General features: G+C 38.6%; 3 protein-coding genes and 1 non-coding gene across 5 annotated transcripts in view; 1 reads left to right on the top strand and 3 right to left on the bottom strand.

Annotated features, from left to right (window-relative positions):
• The window catches only part of LOC132176588 (uncharacterized), a 33,125-nt gene extending 9,887 nt beyond the window's left edge, over positions 1–23,238 (bottom strand). The window contains exons 1-7 of one of the 2 annotated variants that reach the window (XM_059588840.1): positions 22,704–23,238; positions 21,145–21,495; positions 19,434–19,586; positions 18,253–18,572; positions 17,204–17,717; positions 17,067–17,099; positions 15,731–16,530 (exon numbers count right to left, since the gene is read on the bottom strand). In XM_059588840.1, coding sequence (XP_059444823.1) covers positions 16,010–16,530; positions 17,067–17,099; positions 17,204–17,717; positions 18,253–18,572; positions 19,434–19,586; positions 21,145–21,495; positions 22,704–22,881 — 2,070 coding nt within the window. In that variant the 5' untranslated portion in view covers positions 22,882–23,238 and the 3' untranslated portion in view covers positions 15,731–16,009. Of the gene's footprint in view, positions 1–15,730; positions 16,531–17,066; positions 17,100–17,203; positions 17,718–18,252; positions 18,573–19,433; positions 19,587–21,144; positions 21,496–22,703 lie in introns of those variants that run through there. The other variant, XM_059588839.1, reaches the window with a different exon arrangement.
• Positions 1,121–3,973, bottom strand: LOC132173410 (pre-mRNA-splicing factor ATP-dependent RNA helicase DEAH1-like; the record flags this gene model as incomplete). Its single annotated transcript, XM_059584906.1, has 1 exon — positions 1,121–3,973. A coding segment is annotated over one exon (2,838 nt), but the record flags the coding sequence as incomplete, so codon positions are not given.
• Positions 12,961–14,212, top strand: LOC132176413 (2-oxoglutarate-dependent dioxygenase DAO-like). Its single transcript, XM_059588607.1, has 3 exons — positions 12,961–13,409; positions 13,491–13,806; positions 13,891–14,212. The coding sequence occupies exons 1-3, from the start codon at positions 13,060–13,062 to the stop codon at positions 14,140–14,142; spliced, it is 918 nt and encodes a 305-aa protein (XP_059444590.1). The 5' UTR covers positions 12,961–13,059; the 3' UTR covers positions 14,143–14,212.
• TRNAA-AGC (transfer RNA alanine (anticodon AGC)) lies at positions 15,251–15,323 on the bottom strand. The gene has a single exon. It is a non-coding gene; the product is annotated as a tRNA-Ala (tRNA).
• Positions 23,239–23,758: the final 520 nt, after the last annotated feature.

A 23,758-nucleotide genomic window follows, 5' to 3' on the forward strand; every position in this document is an offset into this window, starting at 1 on the left:
TTATAGTGTTGTTTCAGAATTCTCTGGAATTCATTTCATTAAATTTGGCTTCCTTATTTTCATTCTACTCCAGATTTTATGCCTAGATTAGTGTACATTCTGAATTTTATTATCACTGTTACTTCATTATTGAGAGTTGCATATGAATATCCCTAAGATATTTAACACTTTCCATTGGGAAATTTGTAAATTCTCTGGAATTCATTTCATTACATTTGGCTTCCTTATGTTCATTGTACTCCACATTTTTTTCTGATAAGATGACAATAGACTTTGGTAGTCAAGCAATCATAATAATTTGTGATCTTTGTGTCATTGGTTTTGTTTAGGCAATGAAGGTGGTAAATGGCTCATTCCATATTCGTGGAAGACTGTGTATGGACCACCCCAGATATATGCATGTTTTAGGGTGTATTGAGCTGATGACCTGAGATTGGATCTGCAAGAATGAGGTGCTTCCTAAATCTTCATTCTTCTTCTTCTTACATTAAGGTGGTTTTGAGTTATGTGTAAGTGTAAACAGTAACTTATTACAGTAGCAATGGATGAGCACTTATAAAATTTTGTGATTTTCATTTTGTTCTCACTTCTCCCTCTCCTCTTTTCGCCAGCACAGTTGTAAAAAAACTATATGCATCTGACAGTTAAAAGACAATGACCAAGTTGCATCTGAAATTCACTGTGCCTGAAAATATTAATAGGTTGTTTGTCATTTTTATTTTCCTTCTCAAACTGGAATAGCATTAATCATTGGTGATTAATTTATTTTTATATAAAGGAAGTTTGGAAAGTAACTAATAACATTTGACGTGTAAAATCACATTTAATGTGTAACCCAACTGCAAATTTTAATTTTCAATTTTATTAAAACAGAAAGAGATAGAAGTTTAAGTGTTAAAAATCTTGAATAATTACCAAAATTTTAAACCTTACAAGCATACTAAGGAAGGCACAGTTTTCTACAAAGAATGATAAATGGCATTGTTGGACATTCCATGGGATGCATAAACACCATATTCAATTACTTTTTTTGGTAAGTCATTTACATTTAATTTCAATCCTATACAATGTATCTATAGCGCATGCGCCGCACCCACAGGGAGAGAGAGAGAGAGAGAGAGAGAGAGTAGAGTCTTCAAAGGATTGTAGGAAATCCTGATCTGTCTTCAACATCCTTAAGCTGGTAATAGTGTGGGGCTATTTCCAGCAACCACTCCGGCTTTAGTTCTGTTACCTGTCTTATGTATTCCTTGGTCGTGAGTGCCAACTCATGATATAAAACCCATCTCGGAATGACCTGTGCTAGCCCTGAGCTGGGGTGTATGTGAACACTCTGTGGATGTTTGACTGTCCGATAACATCCATTCTTTTGTAGCCTTGCAGAATGTGGGAAAAAACCAGATGTTATAGCTTTTTTTATAGCCTCCAAGTCATTGGGGTTTGAGGTTACTTCAATTTCAACCCTTTTCAACAGCCCTTCAAGCTGGCCTCGCACATCCCTTGCACGCTTCATACTCCTAACCTGTATATAATTTTCATAACACCATTGTGTCGAGTAATTTGTCTCCTTCCACGAATTGTACACCTTTAGCAATGCAATGTGATCCCCAACATTTCCTGTATGAAAATTCATCCGCGCGTTGTTGGCATGAACTCGTTTCTCCTTTGGACAATAAAAGATGGAGTTTCCAATAGAAAGCATGGCCGCAATGGAAATGATCTCATCCGAGCACTTGTGCTTTTCAGAAGCAACTATCATTTTGGATAGCAGGGGATCAAGGGGGAACTCCGCCATCCGTCTTCCCACTTTAGTCAACTCACCGAGTTTATTTAGTGCACCTAGTGCAAAGAGTAGTTCCAGGGCTTTTAATAATGCTTCACATGGCGGTCTATCCATAAAATCAAAATTTAACAAGTCATGGATACCAAGACTCTTGAGTGCGAGGACAACACTTGCAAGGTTTGTCCTTTGTATTTCTGGTAATGTATTGTCTTCCAACTCGTTCTGATAACTGTAGGCAGTGTATAGTCGGAAGCATTTTCCAGGACCTGTTCGTCCAGATCGACCCGCCCTTTGATTAGCAGATGCTTTGGAAATAGGAGCAACCAGCAACGACTCCATCCCAGTCCTTGGATTATACGATTTCATTTTACAGAAGCCTGGATCAATTACGTATTTGATCCCATCTATAGTCAAGGAGGTTTCAGCTATGTTTGTTGCGAGAACAACCTTCCGCGCTCCTTCAGGAGTGGGTTCAAATATTTTTGCTTGGAGCTCAGTGGGTAGGTTTGCACATATGGGGCAGATAATCAGGTCAGCAATCTTCGTCCCCAGGCCCCTTGTCCTGTGCTTTAGAATTTCTTCAGCTGTTTCAATCTCTTCTTGACCTGTGAAGAAAACCAATATATCTCCACTTGGTTGTGTCGTATGAATTTGGAGAACAGTAACTATGGCGGCATCCAAGTAATCAGCTTCTGGAGCTTTGGTGTAGTGTATTTCAACAGGATATCGCCTCCCTGGAATTTTAAAGATTGGAGCTGAATCAAAATAATCACTAAATTTCTCCGCATCAAGTGTTGCACTGGAGATAAGCAACTTCAGATCAGGGCGAAATCGAGCAATATCCTTTACTAATCCAAACAAAATATCAGTTGAGAGAGTTCTTTCGTGGGCCTCATCCACCATCACCACGCTGTAGCTTGCCAGCTCTGGGTCACCAAGGAATTCTCTCAGCAGCATCCCATCTGTCATATATTTAATAAGAGTCTTTTCTGAAGTGCAATCTTCAAACCGGATGGAATAACCAACCTCATGGCCAAGTTTGACACCCATTTCTTGAGAAACTCGGGCGGCCACACTCATAGCAGCGACCCTTCGTGGCTGTGTACACCCAACCTTTCCACGCTTTGTGTATCCAGCTTCATGAAGATATTGGGGTATCTGGGTAGTTTTCCCGGAACCAGTTTCACCAACAATGATAAGAATCTGATGATCATGAACAGCTTTGAGCAACTCATCCCGATATGAATATATGGGTAATGTTTTTCTCTCCTCCAAAGCTGCTGTTGATTTTTCTCTCTCAGTAGACTTCTTGTCATCAATAATATTCTCTCCATCCATTACTGATGCTTTGATAAAATCAGTCTGATCCTCGAACACAAACTGATAGTCATCAGATATTTGCTTTTTATTTTTTGAAGCAAATGTCATCGTTGCCTTCCCAATTTGATGCTCCTCCCAAGCCTCTTGTTCTGCAAGAGGATTCATTTTTCCCGCAGCAGTTGCATCCCTGTAACGCTGCAAAGCCACGGAAAATCTCTTTTCCTGATTAACACCGCCTTCCTGATCATAGGCTTCCGGCATCTTGTACTCACTTGTATTGTCGGCATCCTCTGACCGCTTCTTCACAAGCTCGTATATTTCCTTCTTGTACCTTAACTCGCGATATTCCGCTTCGTTAAGCTTCACGCCATCAAACAGATATTGCTCGTCTTCTATATCATCCCTTAATTCCTCAAGTTTCCTTTGCTCTCTTTTCTTCAAATATTCTTGTCTTGAAACTTTTCTCAAGGCTTCAAGGCCATTTTTCTCCAAAGCATCAGATCTCCTCATTGCTTCTTGTTTCTTCCTTCGTAATAATTTTGGTTCGGTTAACTTCCGTGTCGCTGCTGTATCCCGCTCCCTTATATTTTGCTCCAATTGCTCCCTCTCTCTTTGGTCACACAACCTTTCTTTTTCTGACTCTGAACCATCATCGGAAGTTCTTCTTTTAACCTGTCGTCTCTCTGTTGCCCCTCGTGCAATTACTTCACCATCTTCCTCTTCTTGACTTTCAATCTTCTTCCTGAAACGTTTTTTATGGGTATTGGCTTTTCTAGTCCTATGATCAGCGTCTCCCCCAACACCATTGTCTTCATCATCAGCAGCAGCAGCAGCATCATCCAACATTGCGTAAGACCTCTGCTTCGGTTTTTTAGGAGGATCCGTAGCTCAATTGGGCTTTAAATAAAGTTTAATGCAAAGACAAATCCCAATTGGAGTCGAATTCCTAGTCCAATTGGGATTTGTAGCTTAAGGATTTCTTTTGAAATAAATAAAATATCATTTGTAAATAAAACAAAAAAAGGATTAATTTTAAAATAAATAAATTATCAACCGACTATTTAAAGAGAGACACGTCGAGAGTATCCTCGATCGGGCTTCCCAATTGAAGGCCCAAACTCTGCCCAGTCACTTTAAACCACCAAGCCTGAAGGCCCAAAAAGTTAATTTGCTTGAGGCCCAAAACCCTAGCTTCTTCTCCAAGCTCAAGAACTGGTCAGCTAAAGGCAAAGGCACCCTATCGGTGAAGCGCGATTCTCAATCTCTCTACTTTCTGTTTTACGCTCTAAAATGGAATTCGTTGTTGAAGAGGGCAAGCAGCTTCACGAGGAGTGCTCCACTCTCGTCCTGGTTCGTTTTCTATTATAATGGCTTTTCTTCGTATTATATAATTCGCTTAGTTTAAAGTGAGTTTTCTATAAAACTTGAGCTCCGTTTGGTTGCCAAGAAAATGTAGGAAAAGAAAATAATTGAAACTTACTTTTGCTTTTTTTTTTCTCGGTAACCGAACGGAGGATTAGAATCACTTCGAATTTCGTTTTACTTATTTATTTGGTGAAGCCTGCGCAGTCGATTGGGAATGTGGGGCAGCTGGCAGTGGATCTTATGGTATCGTCAACGAGAGCGGAGAGAATCGGGTACTTGGACGATCCTCACGTTCTTCGCTGTGTAGGAAACGACGCGTACGGGCCGCTTCCTCAGGGCGAGCTCGCTCTTCCACTCGAAGGTACTTCTGCCCTCTCGCAATGGCGTATTAAATATTACTTGTGAGTAAGGATTATGTAGTAATGTAACCTTTTTCACTCTGGATAACTTCTTGTCTTTCTTATCTTTCAGGCTCATTCCTGGCTAACAGATTCTGAAAGGGAACAAATCTGCAGGCTCATGAACTGCCAGAAGCTCTCCTTGGAAGCCAGCACCCATGCAGCCTAGAACGAGAGGTTGCCACTTCGTGTGATTGTCCAAGTATTATTCTTTAAACAACTTCGGCTCCGCACCTCTGTTGCTGGTTGGGTCTTTGTCTCCGAGAACCTCGAGAACTCACAAAATCCCAGTGGGAATCTTGCTCTGGCCAGAAACGATGTCTCTGTCCAAGCAGGCACCACAGGAAACCAACTTGTAGCAGTTGATGACATGAGGGAACGTGTTTCTGAGCTTGAGAAAGAATGCTTCGGCATGAAACAAGAGATCGAGAAGCTGGTGAAAACAAAGGGGGGTTGGAACGCGATCTTGAAAAAGTTTGCTTTCAAACTAAAGACCAAGCCCTATGATCCAAAAGCATCGGCAGCATCAATAGCATCAATAGCACCACTTGTGAATGGAGGAGAACACCATGACAATGGTGAATTGCTAGATTGAATTTCGTACTCTAAAATGAAAGAAAAAACAAAAAACAAACAGGGCTTTTGTTTCATTTATATTGTTAATCCCTTCTCTCTGCCTTCTGAACCAGCTAAGCACTCTACACTCAGGAAACCACTTCTGGAATTTATGTAGTTTAGAATAAGTTGCCATTATCACCTGGGACCATGTTTAATGAAGCGAATCCCCCTCCTCTCTTGTGCGGACATGTAAAAAAAAAAAAAAAAAGAGTTGTCATTCTTCTTGAAGTAATGCAATGTAATTGAAACCATCTGCAATTTTGTTTTAATTGCTTGCATGCCACTTCCCTATTTTACCATATTTTTCTTCGTTTGTAAGTCTTATATTTATTATATCGATCTTGATATAGCAACCAATAATTTGCATTCTTCAAATTCAATTTCAGTAAACTCAATACAGCATTCATTAATTGCTCGAATCGAATGGATTAAAAAGCCGGTACAACAGAAACTGCGAGGAAGAATTACAAAAGACAACTACAGTTCGCATGCACCAAAGACTATCAACCGAAAATAGAAAAAAAAAAAAAAAAAAAAAAAGGAAAAGAAAAGGAGGGCATTAATTGTTTTGTGGTGGAATTATCCAAAAGGGTGGCGGATCCATCCTCTCAGAGTAGAGGTAGCAGAATTGAACGCCTGTTTGTAAATTTCCTGATGCCAAGTTGAATTGGCCCAGATCATGCCCGCCATACAAGTAATCCTCGTTCATCTGATCCCAATTATCATCGGTGAAGTAGATAGTATTGGATTCACAACCCTCATGAAGATCCGAAGTAGACAGCGACACAGAATGATTTCCACCCAAAAACATTGCTCGGTCGGGTAAAGACTCCACCTTCTCCCATGTGTTGCTAATGCTGTCTAATTTATAGACGTGGAATTGCTTTGTTCTGTACGGACAAACCAGAGGATGAGTATCCTCTGTATCAAGAAGCCCGGCCTCATCAATCGCTACACCCTCTGAATTAACAAAGTTGCCGAAAACCCGATTCACAAGCAGAAGATCTCCCGACGATTCCACCAAGTAAAACAGATTCGAAAACTTGTCTCGTGGGAAGTTTTCCATATCGACGTTTACAGTTGACCGGCCAGAAGGTCTCAAATTCATGATTTCTTTGGGACTGGGGCTGCGAAAATCCCACACTTGGACCGAGCCAAAGTCTGTCAAAGCATAAAGCTGATTGTTGTAGAAGATGATATCAGAATACTCTTCTCCACGCGTGCCAGTGCCACCGAAGTCGCTCCAAGTGTTGTCGACATCCTTACAAAACGCAAGCCTTGATGGGGTTCCGTAGATTACTACCACCACAGCAGATTTGTTGTCGTCGTCCGACAACAAAACAGCTTTGACGATAAAGTGCTTCCGCCAGCATTCGATGAAGTAGGCTTCGGGGACGGCTGGTTTGAGATGAGCAGGAAAAGATGGGAGTTGAATTGTTGCGTTGGAGAAGGGATTAAAGAGATGTGGGTTTGCTTTTTCATCCAAAAGAATGAGCCACCCGTGAGAGGAGCCGACGCACCAAGCATCAGGGAACGGCTCGAAGGCGTTCTTGATTTTGTACACCTTTTTCTCTGCAATGTTGAGGAAGCAACTGTTAACCAAGGTATCTCTACCGTGAATCATGCAGCAACGTTAATGACATCCAAGGCACTAAATGGTGGAGTAGATGCCGTGAATCATGATGATAATCATGAAGAAACGGCAATGACAGCCAAGGAAATAAATTGTAGAAAAGGAAAGTTTGGCTAAACTTGTCAAAGAAATATCTGGCAGCATATAAAGAAGGAAAACAAGTAGAAAAGGAAGTTAGACAGCAAAGGAAACATGATTTTATTTTCTGTATTCGTTATTCTTTCTTTTGCATTTAATTAATGTACACCTGCTGTATATATTGGTGAATACACCTCTTTGTAATTATTCAAGAAATCTTCTTTTGTAATACAAGATTTTACATGGTATCAGAGCCTTTTGGCTAACACCTCTCAATTTGTTTTGATCCTCATGGCAACCTCTAATTCCGCAGCTTCTTCTACCTTTGTTTTTCCCAATATCGCTTCTCTAGTTTATGTCAAACTTTCTGGTCCTAATTATATTAGTTGGATCACTCAATTTCTTCCTGCACTTCGTAGCCATGATCTTCTGAGTATTGTTGATGGCTCAGAAATTTGTCCTTCTAAATTTATTCTTGATACAGAAGGCAAACCTACCTCTGATATAAATCCAGAGTATCTTCTATGGCAGAAGAAAGATCAGTTTATTTTGGCCTGGTTAAATGCCACATTAACTGAAAAAGTTTTGTCCTCAGTGTATGGGCAAAACACCTCTCGTCAAGTGTGGAATTATCTAGCGAATCGTTTTGCTCCACACTCACTATCTCACATCTCTCATTTAAGACGTCAACTTCAAACCCTTCAACAAGGTTCTAAAAGTTGCTCGGATTACCTTCTTACAGCAAAGAATTTAGCTAATCAATTAGCTGTTGCTGGCAAGACTGTCGATGATGAAGATTTAATTTCATATGTTGTGGGTGGTCTTAATCCTTCATACCACTCATTCGTCACAACATGGAGCTTGGCCACAAGAAATTCTGCCATTTCATTTGATGACTTCCAGATGGAATTGCTGAACCATGAGCCTTTACTTGATGCTCACACTCAAAAGGTGCAACCCGTGACTGGTCAGATTGCCTTTTTTTCTCAAAAGCAAAAATATTACAAGAAACCAAAGAGCCCACAACGCCTACAGTCCCATCAGCCAGCCCAGTCAAGCCTTGTTGGTGCTGCACCGGGTTTCTCTGCTGCTCCACCTCAGCGTGGTCTTCATGGTAAAAATTCTATACATGTTCCTACATTTGCTGCTCCTAACAAATATCCTTGTCAGATTTGTGGGAAGTCCAATCACCAAGCCTTGGATTGCTATCACTGTATGAATTTCTCTTATCAAAGGAGGCATTTGTCATCACAATTGGCCGCCATGGCAGCCGCTACACACCCTGTGCCAGACATAGAACAGCCATGGTACCTGGATAGTGGTGCTAACAATCACGTGACTCCTGAACTTGCCAATCTGTCTCTGCAGCAACCGTATCAAGGCCAAGAGAGCGTGACAGTGGGCAATGGAGGAGGATTGTCTATTTCCAATACTGGTTCTTCCCTGATTATTACTCCTAAAACTCGTTTGCTTATGCACAATATTTTACATTGTCCAGATGCTTCCTCTAATTTATTGTCCATTCAAAAATTTTGTTGTGATAACAATTGTTATTTCATTCTCACCTCTTCCTATTTTGTTATAAAGGACATGCAGACTCATCAAATTCTTCTGCAAGGGCCTAGTGAAGCAGGGTTATATCCCATCTACCTGAGGCAATTTCATGCCAATAAAAATTCCCTTCAAGGTGGTTCTGCTCGGTCATTCACTGCAATGATTGGCATTACTGCTCCTCTTCGTGTGTGGCATTCTCGCCTTGGCCATCCATCAGATTTAATAATCAAGAAGTTGCTTCAAAATTCTCTGTTGTCTGTCTCAGGTCCTACCCAATCTCCTCACATTTGTGAATCTTGTCAAGTAGCAAAGTGCAGAAAACTTCCATTTCCTACGTCTACTAGAGTCTCCACAACCCCACTTGAATTAGTTCACTCTGATGTGTGGTCTTCTCCTGTTATGTCAGTGGGTGGCTGTAGGTATTACGTAGTATTTATTGATGATTATTCTCGGTTCACTTGGATGTTTCCGTTGCAAAATAAGTCTGATGTTTTCTTGTGTTTCATTAAATTCAAAAATCTAGTTGAAAATTTGCTATCTTGCAAAATAAAACAACTACAATCCGATAATGGAGGTGAATATATCTCCAACAATTTTAAGAATTTTCTTGAAACACATGGCATATTACATCGATTATCTTGCCCTCACACATCTGAGCAAAACGGTATTGCTGAACGAAAGCACCGGCATATCACAGAAACTGGCTTGACTCTCTTAGCTCAATCCAAACTTTCTACCACTTACTGGGTTGATGCATTTTTAACTGCTGTTTATCTAATAAACAGAATGCCGACGCCAGTGCTTCAATTTCAGTCTCCTTATTTTACTCTTTTTCAACATCAACCAGATTATTCTATCCTTAGATCATTTGGGTGTGCATGCTTTCCACTTCTTAGACCTTACAATTCTCACAAGCTTGCTTTTCGTAGTAAGAAGTGTATTTTTTTGGGCTATAGCAACAATCATAAAGGTTATAGGTGTTTGGATCCCCATACAAACCGTGTTTATCTTTCCAGGCATGTCGTTTTTGATGAAACACTCTTTCCAGCTGGGGATATATCTGCTGCCACTCCCCAATCAGAAGAACTGTGCACTGGGTCTGCATTTCCTTCCCTGGCAGGTAACAGTCCTTCCTTACATTTTAATTTACCTTTATCTCTTGCATCTAATGAGACTTCTCATGATCACACGTTACCTCCCAATTCTACACGTCACCCTTCCAGTGTTTCCCCTGCTGAAAGTCATGCAGACACTCCCAACTCATCTCCCACTACACCCACAGAAAGTCATGGTCCCGCCTTACCTACACCCAATGAAAGTCATAGTCCCACCTTGTCTATTACACCCATAGAAAGTCAGGGTCCCACATTACCCACCGAAAGTGAATGTCCTAGTCCAATATTACCACCTATCTCCACCTCCATTGAGCCACATAGTGCAACAAATGTCTTGTCTCCTTCTCCTGCTTTAGAAGTTGAACCCGTGTCTTCCCCTGCCAGTCGTAATAGTGTTCCCCCACCGCCTCGGGTTGTCACTCGTTCCCAAACCAATTCTCTTAAGCCCAAACAATTTCCCAATTTCCAACTTTATTACTCCACCAAACACCCTCTCCAAGCCTTATCTGCCATTGTGCTTCCACTCGAGCCACGGACATATAATCAGGCTGTGGGAAACCAGAATTGGGAACAGGCGATGCAATCTGAGTTTGATGCTTTACTTGCAAATAAGACTTGGTCTTTATGCCCGCGTCCTGTTCATAAACGGGTTGTTCGCAACAAATGGGTCTTCAAACTCAAACAAAAATCGGATGGAACCATTGACCGCTACAAAGCGCGATTAGTAGCGAAGGGATTTGATCAAGAAGCTGGTATTGATTTTACCGAGACTTTTAGTCCGGTTATCAAACCAGCAACCATTCGGTTAGTTCTTGCCTTGGCCGTTCATTATGGTTGGTGTCTTCGCCAATTAGATGTTTCTAATGCTTTTCTCCATGGGCATTTGGAAGAAGAGGTTTTTATGGAGCAACCTAAAGGATTTGAAGACTCTACTCATCCAGAGTATGTGTGTAAATTACACAAATCACTTTATGGCTTAAAGCAAGCTCCACGAGCTTGGTTCCTTCGTCTTTCTCAAGCATTGTTAGAACTTGGTTTTTCAGGCTCTAGTGTGGATACTTCTTTGTTTTATTTTCATCGACTGTCTATTTGTATTTTTGTTTTGGTGTATGTAGATGACATTATTGTCACCAGTAACTCTCCTGCAGCAGTTGATGGCCTTATTACAAATCTCAAACGTGAATTTGCTATGAAGGATTTAGGTCCTCTTTCCTTCTTTCTTGGAATTCAAGCATCACGTGACAAGCATGGACTTCATCTCCACCAAGGGAAATATATCACAGAGCTACTTCATAGAGTAAAAATGGCCGGTGCCAAGCCTGCCTCTACACCTTGTGTAACAGGTAGCAAAATGTCTAGAAATGATGGCAAAAGTCTACCTGATCCTTCTGAGTACCGGCACATAGTTGGGGCTTTGCAATACTACACATTGACTCATCCAGACATATCTTACAGCGTAAATCAGCTATGTCAGTTTTTACATTCCCTTAGGTCCACCCATCTCACTGCTGCCAAACGTGTTTTACATTATCTCAAGGGAACATTGGACTATGGTTTGTATTACACAAAAGGTACTCTGCAACTTAATAGCTACTGTGATTCTGATAGGGCAAGGAGCCCTGATGATAGAAAGTCCACCACTGGCTATGGTATTTATTTGGGACCTTGCTTAATTTCTTGGGCTGCCAAGAAACAACCTGTTGTTGCAAGATCAAGCACTGAAGCTAAATATAGATCTATGGCACTCACTGCGACTGAAATGTATTGGTTAAAGATGCTATTCAAGGAACTTCATATTCCTCTTCTTTTGGCTCCTTGCTTATGGGTCGATAATATTGGTGCCTTAGCTCACACTTCTAATCCTGTGTATCATGCCAGGACTAAGCACATTAAAGTGGATTATCATTTTATTCGAGAGAAAATTTTCAATAAAGACATAGTTGCCCGCTACATCTCCACTCATGAACAGCCCTCTGACATTTTCACAAAGGGCCTCTCGTCTTCTCGTTTCAGCACTTTGCGTGTCAAGCTTATGGTTCATCCCCTCCCCATAAGCTTGAGGGGGGATGTTAACCAAGGTATCTCTACCGTGAATCATGCAGCAACGGTAATGACATCCAAGGCACTAAATGGTGGAGTAGATGCCGTGAATCATGAAGAAACGGCAATGACAGCCAAGGAAATAAATTGTAGAAAATGAAAGTTTGGCTAAACTTGTCAAAGAAATATCTGGCAGCATATAAAGAAGGAAAACAAGTAGAAAAGGAAGTTAGACAGCAAAAGAAACATGATTTTATATTCTGTATTCGTTATTCTTTCTTTTGCATTTAATTAATGTACACCTGCTGTATATATTGGTGAATGCACCTCTTTGTAATTATTCAAGAAATCTTCTTTTGTAATACGAGATTTTAGATATGTTAACCAAGGTATCTCTACCATGAATCATGCAGCAATGGTAATGACATCCAAGGCACTAAATGGTGGAGTAGATGCCGTGAATCATGATGATAATCATGGAAGAAACGGCAATGACAGCCAAGGAAATAAATTGTAGAAAAGGAAAGTTTGGCTAAACTTGTCAAAGAAATATCTGGCAGCATATAAAGAAGGAAAACAAGTAGAAAAGGAAGTTAGACAGCGAAGGAAACATGATTTTATATTCTGTATTCGTTATTCTTTCTTTTGCATTTAATTAATGTACACCTGCTGTGTATATTGGTGAATGCACCTCTTTGTAATTATTCAAGAAATCTTCTTTTGTAATACAAGATTTTACAGGAAGAAGGTATCCTATATGTATGCAAGACTAGTGCTTACTAGAAAAAATTGAGAGAGAGTTGCAGAAAGCACAATTCGTATAGACTAGTGTGCTCCTTAATTAAAGGGAAATACATTATAAAAAGAAGGCCAAGAAACTTGTTGGCAACTTCCTTGCACAAAGAAGCAAGCAGAAGTGACTTGTTTGGAATATGACCTTTAGTTTGTCCTCATTGTCACCCACGCGACATGTGCAATCCAATTTTGTCTGAGAAGGTGACTTGTCCCAAACTCCTTCTTTTCCTTTTTCATATTTTTCTTTGGCTTTGCCTTTCAGCCATTGCCAACATTTTCTTCTGCCTATCTATAGGCTTTAGCTCATTGAAATATTAGCGGTGGTTCAGTAAAAGTGGACAGGGGAAAGAGCGAGCAAACATGGCGGAGGGCGGCAATTTGAAGTGTATTCCAGTGATCGATATGCAGGAAATGGAAGATGTAGAGCAGTACAAGAAACTGAGAGAAGCATCAGAAGAATGGGGTTGTTTCAGGCTCGTCAACCACAAGATCCCCGCAAGTCTGATGTCAGAGATGAAGAAAGTGGTGAAAGAGCTGCTTGATCTTCCCGTGGAAATCAAAAAGCGCAACACCGATGTGATTGCTGGCAGCGGCTACGTGGCACCGAGCAATTCCAATCCTCTTTACGAGGCCTTGGGTCTCTATGATTTGGGTTCCCCTGCGACCGTGCGAGCGTTTTGCTCTCAGTTGGATGCCTCTCCTCAACAGAGGTTTCTTTAATTTCTTCCCTTCGAATCTACTATCTTCAGTTTTCTTTCTCCTTTTTGACTCCTTTAAGATTCTACTTCCAGGGAGATAATAGAGGCGTATGCTGAAGCAATACACGAGCTGGGCATTGATTTGGGGCGAAAGTTGGCCAAAAGTATGGGGTTGGTGAGTGACTTGTTCAAGGGATGGGCTTGCCAGTTTAGGATAAACAAATACAACTTCAGCCCTAAAACTGTAGGATCCTCTGGCGTACAAATACACACAGATTCCGGATTTCTAACCATACTTCAAGATGATGAAAACGTTGGTGGGCTTGAAGTGATGGACAAGTCTGGTGCATTTGTAGCAGTTCATCCTTGCGCAGGCACCCTCCTTGTCAACCTTGGGGACGTTGCTAAGGTAGGCGGTTGTCTTCCATTTAATTATTTTTTATGGTAAAATGAATAATTATGATGTTGGTATATATGTTGATGTTCAAGCTAGGCATGGAGCAATGGAAGGTTTTGTAACGTGAAGCATCGAGTACAGTGCAAGGAAGCAGCCATTCGAGTGTCAATTGCTTCATTTGTGTTAGGACCCAAGGAGGCAGCAGTTGAAGCTCCACCTCAACTCGTCGACTCTCAACACCCGCGTCTCTACGCCCCTTTTACGTATGAAGATTATAGAAAACTCTATATTTCCTCCAAATTTAAAGCTGGTGAAGCCCTCCAACATGTGCGCACCCAGAACTCCTGATCATCAACAGAGCCTACGTACCAACCTGAACTCATAGCCGCAGGGTTTTAATGAGGAAGACAGTGGCGGAGAGAAGCAGGGGCAACCTGGGGGCGGTCGCCCCTAGTAAAAAAAAAAAAAAAATTTTAAATATTTTTTTGACTGAATTGTTTATTGTCCCAGGTAACAAAATTTTTTTTAAAAAAATAAATAAATAAAAAAGTAAAAAACTCCTCCAACTATTTCGGTTTCACATTAAAAAAAAAAAAAAAGAAAAAAAAAAGTCAAGAAATTTAATGTTTATTTATCAATATTTGGCATTTTGTTTATCTTATTCTAAAACAATATTGTTTTTTTTTTGGTGTGTTTATATAGTACTTTGGGATTTTTTTCAAGCATCAACAAGTTTTAGAAGATTATTACCAATCTTAGATTTGTTCTTTTTATTAATTCATTTTAGGCTAATAGCTATCGGAATATGCTAATAATTTTATTATAATATCATTAGAGTATGAGAAGTAAACAATTATTAAAACAATACTTCGTAGCAAAATGAAAGATAAATTTCTTAAAGATAATTTACTTGTCTACATTGAAAGGAGAATTACTGAAAGCTTCGATTCAGATTTAATACTTAATGATTTTGTTTCTCTAAGACTACATAGAATGCAATTTTAGGCACTTTGTATTTTGTATTTTCCTTTACTTTTGTACTAGTGCCTACATGGTAACTAATATATCAATTTAGCATATAAATATGCTTTTTGTGATACATATATTGTGGTATAATTTTTTTTTACTATTGTATTTACCATATTATAATAAAAATATAATATATAAAGAGAAAAAATTATTTATAATTATATTTTATTATTTTATTGACGCCCCTGGTAGAATGAACTCCTAGATCCGCCGCTGGGTGACGGCAAAAAGTTTCGGAGAGAACAATGAAAAGGGACAAGAAGAAAATCATTAATGGTTATTTATTGGCAAAGAAATTTAAAAATGTCAAAAAGAAGGATATTGAAAAAGAAAAAGTGTAGAACTTTTCATCAGGGAAAGCGAAAAAGACAACGTTATTGGTTTTTCCTTGAAAACAAAATGATTTAGAACAGATTGCAAACAAAAGTGGAGATGCGGGGTATCGATCCCCGTACCTCTCGCATGCTAAGCGAGCGCTCTACCATCTGAGCTACATCCCCATCATGAAATAGTTGACAAAACAGTTTATATTTCTCTGTTTAATTTCATTTTGTTCTGATCGTTTTCCAATTGAAAAATAATGTTCTAAATAATTTTGTTTGCAATGAGGGTCACAAATTTAGGCTTCAGCAACATATCCACAGACCAATTTTTTTTTTTTAACATGTCAAGAAAAGAGAAGAGGAGATTCAAACTAGTAATCTCCGCTTCATTAAGCGTAGTCCAATTCATAAACCATTCTAAGTTCTAAGAAAAGCAATATCCTCTTGGGAGAATATGTGCTAGGGTTTACTGATAAGCAAAGTTCAACTGTTTTTGCAACAGTTTTGATATTTCTTGAACAAACACAAGCCAGTGTTGCAGTAGTGATGTCTCAGCAAGTTGTAAAATGAGAGAACAATCGGAGTATTTTGAAAGAGTGAGACGTAAATTTCTATTGCCTCATGAAATGCTCTACAGAAAGCAAAGAATTCCCTGCTGTGTACAACTTCTTTACTGTTACAACATTGGGACCCTGTTCACCCTTCAAGGGTGAACTCTTACAACAATGCCATTCCCGCTAGAGCAAGAACCCCTGGAACAATTTCTTTCCACCTACATCATAAATATGTACAAGCCAATTGGTTTGGCTAAAGACCGAAAGCTGATACAGACAAATAACAACAATTATTGGAAGGAATATCGATCAGTCGAGCCCATCCCTTCCCCGGTTCCAATCCATGGGCAATAATTTTCTTACCTTCTGTTGACTGTTGCAAGCCTTATCCAAAACCACCCTTGCAGGTGGTGGCATCATACATGATTGTTTAAAAATGCTAGCAGTTGAATGTCTAGTTTCTGCGATCGAGTCCTTAATCGATTTGCTCGGCGATGATCTGCTTGATCTGGGAGTTGACCAATTTATTGGCCCTCTCCTAAGACCATTGGGATGATCTAGATCCTTACTGCCCTCAATCATAGAGAGCTTAGGCCTCTTTGAGGACATTAGCTGGTCCACGCTTCTTACCATACTGTTAGATGGCAATACAGAAATGGATGCTGCAAACGTTTCTTCAAGTTTCTCATTTGACTTCAACTTGCGAGCTTTCATCACCTTTTGTGAAGGCTTCTTTGGCCACCTTATTATTCCATCTGGATGTTGTTTATATTGAGTTGCGATGTCACACAGAGTTTGAGCAGCAGCTAATACTCCTGGACATTGCTCAGCTGTAAGAAACAAAAAGCACATGAGAAAACAGACACAATAGAACATAGCTCAGATATTAAATGCAAAAAGTGTCGCTATTTATAGCACATTTCTTAACCGTACCTCATCTAGTTATCAATATTTATTTTTCAATCTTAGTAACACATTTCACACATCATATGACCAGTTTAATCAGAGGAACCATCAGCCTTAAGCTTTCTAGGCCTACTAGATAACTAATGAGATGGTGTACGTCAGGCAAAGAACAGTACTAGACTCAAATTTGCATCCATAACATAGTATACTAACAAAAGGTTTGGAACAATTAGATCAAATGGCATCATTTCCATCTTTCCGACTTTTTGTCATTCTCCTTTTTTGTCTCTTTTTTCCTTTTCCCTGTTTCCTTCACATCAGGACCGCAGCCCCTAATGGCCCCACTGCTCCAAAATACACAAACACACTCAAAAACAGACAGCTTTATGCGTATACACAGGCAGTTCACATATATCTAAGCAACAGATTGCCAAGAAGGCTACTATGATTGTAGGCATACCGTTTCCTTTATAATTCACCCCGCCTCCAGAATCTGCTTATAAGAAAAAGCAATATTTCAATTAAAACCAGAAGCAAAACAAAACAAAATAAAGAAAGAAAAAAGAAGAATCCAGGATAAACTCATGAAATTCTTACCTATAAATAAGTGAGAAGCTTTTGAACATGTAGCAGAAGATAATATATCCCGCTCATACCGTGGAAAACTAACAGGTATTGATGGGAAAATTTTATTTTCTGATCTCAGTCCTGAAGGAACCAGGCTCTGATCATAAGTTAGTGACTCCAAGTTTGCAAGACAATCAGTGGCAATCCTCGAAGAGCTGGAAACATTCCCTATTCTTACCCATTTACCTTGGCATGTGCTCCTAGTTGCAGGCAGCTTAATTGCATCAGAATTAGTTCTAGAATGCCCACTATAAGTATGTGACCATGGAAATGGTGGCAAGCTGACTTTGCGAGACATTTGCTTGACTGGGCGTAGATCGGAAGTATTCCTTGATGATACAGAAGACTTGGCCGCATCAAGGAGCAAAGAATCCAAATCCTTGGGTTCAGCAAGCATCAAGCGTTTCAAAATATCTTTAGGTTGATATAATGGCAAATCAAGTGGATTAGCAGGAGTATCAGGCTTGCTACAAGAATCCTGGATCTTGAGAAACAAGACAGAAAAAGTACATTACTGATTATTGACCGTCAATATTATTTGTAAAGAATAATATTGACTGATTAATCTTCAATCTTATTACTAACGACAGCATTTATGTGGCACATTATGGAGTGGTTGCAGCATTCATGTTGCAAATGTACAATGTCAATAAATAATTTATGTTACACATATGTATTCTGTGGGTGTCCAAACTCTCAAACGGGAGACTTTCTCTCTCAACAGATCTGGTTAAATGACTTTAAAATGTAACTTTATATATATATATATATATATATATATATATATATATTAGAAATTATAGGCAAAAGTCATGTTTGTTGGCTTACTTGGTTAACATCAAAGTCCAAGTCAAGGGTTCAAGAGTCGGTATTCAAATTAGAAGATAACTTTCCGATAATATTTCAAGTGATAAATCAAAATATCTGGTTTTAGTCAATTGGCCAATGTAAAAGATGCTTCTGAAGGTATCATCCAGGGTCTGACTGACCAGCGTCCTAAATTCTCTATTAAAACAAACCTTGTGACATGAAGATAGATCTGTAGTGCAGGACTCTCCTTTATCACAAGAAATAGAATTTGCTACGCATGTGGAAATTTTCTTGTCAGAGAAGTTCTCTATATCTGCAAAATTTTGGGACTGGACAGGCCTTGAGAGCTGCAGGACAGAGAATGCTTTTCTAACTGAATTCAAAAAATCACCATTTATGTTTTCTGCTTTCTTCCCTTTGTCTTTTACTAAACTAGAACACTTGTAAGTGCCATCAAGAAGATCATTCAAAGGTGGGTCACCCACAAGCTTTGTGATGTCATGGGGATCTAACTTCAGACCATATGCTCCTGACAATAATTCCCAACATTAATTAATGAGATTCATGTAAATTTATATTTGAAAGCAAAATAATAATAATAATAATACAGAAGATGCATAGCAATAGGTGAGCTTATAAGGTAATTTTGTCATAAATCAATATGTTAAGAACCAAATTGATATATGGAATCGGAAAAAATATAGTGATATAGGAAGGTGAGGACCAAAGCCTTGAATCTAGTAAAAGAAAAGTACAAACTAAAAAAGAATAAAAAGTGGCAAGCCATAATCCTATATGTATAATACTCAACTTAACAAAGCTTTAATCCCAACTAGTTGGCATCAACAAAATTGATCCTTTTATGCCACTATCTCTAACAATCATTTCTTCCCTACTTCAATCCACACCGTTTGCCTTAGTTTTGCCCTTTTACTCCTTCCACATACAAGGCATCCCACAACTTCTTGTTAGTTTTGTCCTAATTGATCCACTGCCACCTCCGCACAAATGACTTCATTCCTTATCCTAAATTTCCTAGTGTTACAAGTATACACAATATGAGAAAAAATTGTTAAAAGAGTTTTGGTTTCAATAGTGTACAAAAGACTGGCTGCAGTATGCATGTCTTACCAATATGAGTAAATATATAATTATGTACCATAATCACCAACTACAGCTTGGTTGTTTTAGATCCAAATCTAGAGAGATCTGAATTTGGATATGGCATGATGTTATGAATCCTCAAGTCAGTCTCTAAACCGTCATACCACTAATATAAATTGAAGGGTGTTTATTTGCAATCAGAAAAGAACAAAATAAATAAACTCTCTTCAAAGGGTTGAATACTTCCATTTATAAAATGGAACTAGTTTCTCTAACAATGTCTTACCAAAAAAGTTGTTCCCTCCAGCCGCTGAACTGAAGTTCGATGATCCTGCCTTCATAGAGGAAGAATCATATTTGATCTTCGCAGGAACTTTGAAACCTCTCTTATCACCTCGCTTGTTGAGGTTGTTTTTTTGTTTCATCAATTGAGTATTCTCTGGAATGTATATTTTAGACAAGAGGAAAGTTTGTATCAGTGCAAACTCTGGTAAGCTGAAACGAGAGCCCAAACATGTAATCAAACTAAAAGGACCTATAAATTCGTAACATTTCCATTTATGATGTGAAAGTCAGGTCATAAATTTTTTTGCAGATCAGACCTCAACAATGAATCACTAAACCAACTAATTACTCTGTCATTTCCCATTGGAATATTTCATAGGAATCACCATAACTAAACAAACTGTATTGTAATAAAAATCAGAGGCAAAGAATTAAAAAGTTAGCAGCCAAGCTGGACTATCATTGGGAGGTGAAGCCAATGACCAGAATGTAAAAAGATAATTATTGTTACACCACACTTGGAATATTAAATACAAAAAAGTGATCCAAAAACCCTTTTGCAAAAGCATGAGAGAGAACTATTCGCACCAATCAACATTGCAGGAAAAGAAGGTAGTCCAGTTACCCGTATGTTTGCCTGTCACAATTTGAAAAATTTTATATTTCAATTGCTTTAATTCCTTACCAAAGTTCACTTCTGCAAGTACAGTAGCTTAAATTTTTGTCAATTACGGCATCAACCATGTGTCAAAGTTGATCATTATATAGTCTTGAAGCCTTCATTATTTGTGATACCTTTTCTCTAGCTATCCAAAAACTCTTTTCTCTCCAAAGAATTTGGTAAATAGTAGTCGTGATGAAGTGGTAGAAATGCTTCAAAGTAGAAATTTAACTTTGCACCTCAAATCTATGGGTGTTTTTAAATCTTTGAGGAGATACTTTATAACAATTGAGTGGGTGTGAGCAGGTGTGAGTGGGAATTTACATACATCGCATAGAGGCATTGACATGATTTGGACACAAGGTCTTTTTTTCACTTTTGATTGATAAGTTAAGTGGGACGATGAAATGTCTAGAGAAAATCTTTTATATTAAAATAGATTTAAATTAAAGGGAAACGCAAGAAAGGAAGCACATATGAACAGATATTTTATGGGTGAAAAAGTTTATCTGAATTTGAAATTTGTTCGTACATGAGTTGATGGATGTTTTAAGTGCTCTCTTTTGCAGAATTGCTTCACACATGAAGGGTCAAGTGATAAGCAAGGGGCTGGGGCAAGGGAAGAGCTGGGTGTAGGAGGATATACATACATTATTGGGACAACTACAGACAAGCTTTTCAAACATTGTTTACTAGTTGCAAGAGATGCCAATCATTGCATGTTCATGACTAAATAAAGGCATAATTACTGGCATGAGAAAATATCATATTTAAAATTAACCAGAGCTGGCATCTTGCATCCACAGCAACTAAAAAGAGGGTATGATAATTTTTATACGTTAAAAACAATGTTAGATTGCAGGAAATAAGCGCAAAGTAAAGGGGAAATAGAAATTCTCACACTAGGAAACCAAATATGAGTATATGACATCTTGCATGACAAGGACACTCTTTTAAGGAACATCAACAATTTTCTAGTAAACAGAGTTTGAAGTTGATAGACAAATATTTATTTCAAATAATGAACACGTCATACCAGAAGATATCTTACCTGGAGAGGTGCACCTTGTAGGATTTGACTCTAGCTTATCAGTCATATCCTTTTTGTCATCAACTCCAGCTAGGCTCATAGAATCTTCCATTAGAGCCACCAGCCTTGGCCTCTTTGAACACCCATTACCACTTCTTGATACCTTTGCTGTTTTCCGTTGTAACTGTACATCCATTCTGGCGAATCGTTTTACCTGCTGTAACCGTACATCTTCAGGCCTAGGACACTGTAAAAGACAATTTTTTTCCATACCATAAAGGTGCGCAGACACATCTTCACCCCGAAAGCTGGGCAGCTGATTAGCATGCCTACAAAGTTCAGCGTCTGGAATCTTATCGCAGGAGCCCGACTCTGAAGACACGACCACAGTTGTGAACACGACCACAGTTGTAACATCTGAAATAACCACATATTACATAGAGCATAAAATTAACCAATAAAGTGGTAAACAGAGACGCAGAAACCAGTGAACTATGAATAGAAATGACAGGACTTGTCAATTATGTCAAAATTTGAGCAATAATACAAGGAATAATTTATAAATAGTAAAAAAAAAAACACACATACAAAATAAAACACAAAAGCTCTTAAATGCCAGTAAAAAGGTCGAACGCAGGTAAAAATCATCTTTTCTTCTTGAAATTCATAAGAGACTAAACCATTAACAAAGGGCAAGACTGAGATAGGGAATATCTTTTCAATCAGAAATCCCACATCAACTTTAAGAGCCAGCATTCCCAATCACAAACTTCAGTTCAAACCATTGACAGTAACTCCTGTCTCTCTCACCAACCCTAGAACCCGTGACCTAGATCTTCTTACCTCACACATATGTAAGGCCACCAAACTAAGAGGCAGGTTTTGTAACTAACAATAGACAGTAACTCATTCTCAAACACAACTTTTTCTATTTGTTAAAGTACAAAAGCAATCTTGTTTTCAAAGAGCTGAGTAAAAAAGGAAAATGAATGTGCTGATTGCAATCTAGCAGAAATATATTGCGAACCACGCAGTCCAACCCACTTCAAGCTGACCCTAGTAATCATGGCCACGTAAGATGTTTAAGGAGCCATAAATAAAACATTTTCAACCATCTAGCTTAACTGCTAGGTATTCGTGACACAAATTTCGCCGCCGACATGTGGACCTCCAACACCTTAGCCTAACTCTCAGAAATGCTATGTGAGCTTTCACTGCTTGCCTTAGTTTTTAACCATTACTAGCAAATTTTAATTTCAAGGCACTAATTAAGTTTCCTTGAAGAACCTTCTGATACTACAAACTTATCCCCCATCTAATTCCCAAACTAAATTAGGGAAGTAACTGAAATAAGAGCAATAATGCTTAACAGTTAAAATGATAATAAGCTCTTCTTCCATATATTTCACAATTCTTTTGCCCAAAACTTTTTTAAAAAAAAAAATTTTTGGGAAAACAAAGTAAAACACAATTAAGCTAGTGATAAACGATAAAATTAAAAATTTCAAAAATAAAACAAAAATCAAAAAAATCAAAAACGAAAAAAAAAATAAAAAAAATAAAAGATCAGAAAATATTACCTTTTTGACTCAAAAGAGCGCTGCACCGTTCGATTCGAGGACTCGCGAGAACTGAAACGCCGTCGGAATCGCGAGCCTCGACCTCCTTGACTGTAACCCCAGCCCTAACGAACCCCTCCGATCCCATGAGTTTTGGAGCAGCCACGTCCACCGGGTACGGCAACTCCACCGCGTCCATCAGCGAGACAACGACAAGCGATCCGAGACGTACCGCTACGGATCATAGACAGGCAATAGGGGACCGGCTCGGCGAGGTCGTGGGGAGATTTCGGCGGGAAAGCATGGGAAAGTGAGGGAAAATTGGGTGTTGCGGCTAGTGGAGGCGAAACGAAAGGATTTCTAGGGCACAAAATGGGAAAGAAAGAGGAGTATTTATAGTTTTCGGGAAAAGACGAGGTGTGTTTGGAAACAGTCCGTCGGTGGGTAATATTCCGGTGCAGTATGCGTCAGCATGATCCTCACAACGCGCTTTGCCGAATATGGATACTAATTAAGATCAAAATTCAAGTATACTTCCTTTTATTGTTTTCAAATTAAATAATTCAATCGTATTAATATTTATTTATATTTAAAAATATATTAATTATTTAAATTTTCACCATTTAATTGAGATTTAAGGAAATCTTTTTTTTGGTCAACAAAGCAGAATACCCTAAATTATTATCCTTTACCAACCATTCAAGTTAGGGAAAATGTTTGGGCTACTACACTTTTAATACAAATTCATTTATAAATTAATGGAAGATAGTTTATAATTGGTAAAATAATTAAGAGTGTATTATTGACAAAATTTTATTATTAATTATAAGAAAAACTATATATATACTCCCTCTAACTATCATACTTCTTTCTTTCTTTCTTTTTCATTTCCCCTCTAATGTTTTAATTTTTTGTAATTCCTACTTTCCAAATCCACCATTGTGGTTGTAATATTCCCAACCCAAAGTTGACAAATACAACCCCAATGGTATTTTTGTCTTTTTCTTTTATCTTATAAAGAATATTTTTATTATTTTAGATTGTGAAATTAAAAATTACAAAAATTGAAGCATTTG

The sequence above is a fragment of the Corylus avellana genome, chromosome ca3 (assembly GCF_901000735.1).
Source record: "Corylus avellana chromosome ca3, CavTom2PMs-1.0".
NCBI lineage: Eukaryota > Viridiplantae > Streptophyta > Magnoliopsida > Fagales > Betulaceae > Corylus > Corylus avellana.

Bases quoted from the DNA above. Each gene is read 5' to 3' on its own strand.
- LOC132176413 (XM_059588607.1), top strand. From the start codon at position 13,060: ATGGCGGAGGGCGGCAATTTGAAGTGTATTCCAGTGATCGATATGCAG. The intron at 13,410-13,490 runs GTTTCTTTAATT...TTCTACTTCCAG, and splicing joins GATGCCTCTCCTCAACAGAG to GGAGATAATAGAGGCGTATG. The intron at 13,807-13,890 runs GTAGGCGGTTGT...TGTTCAAGCTAG, and splicing joins ACCTTGGGGACGTTGCTAAG to GCATGGAGCAATGGAAGGTT.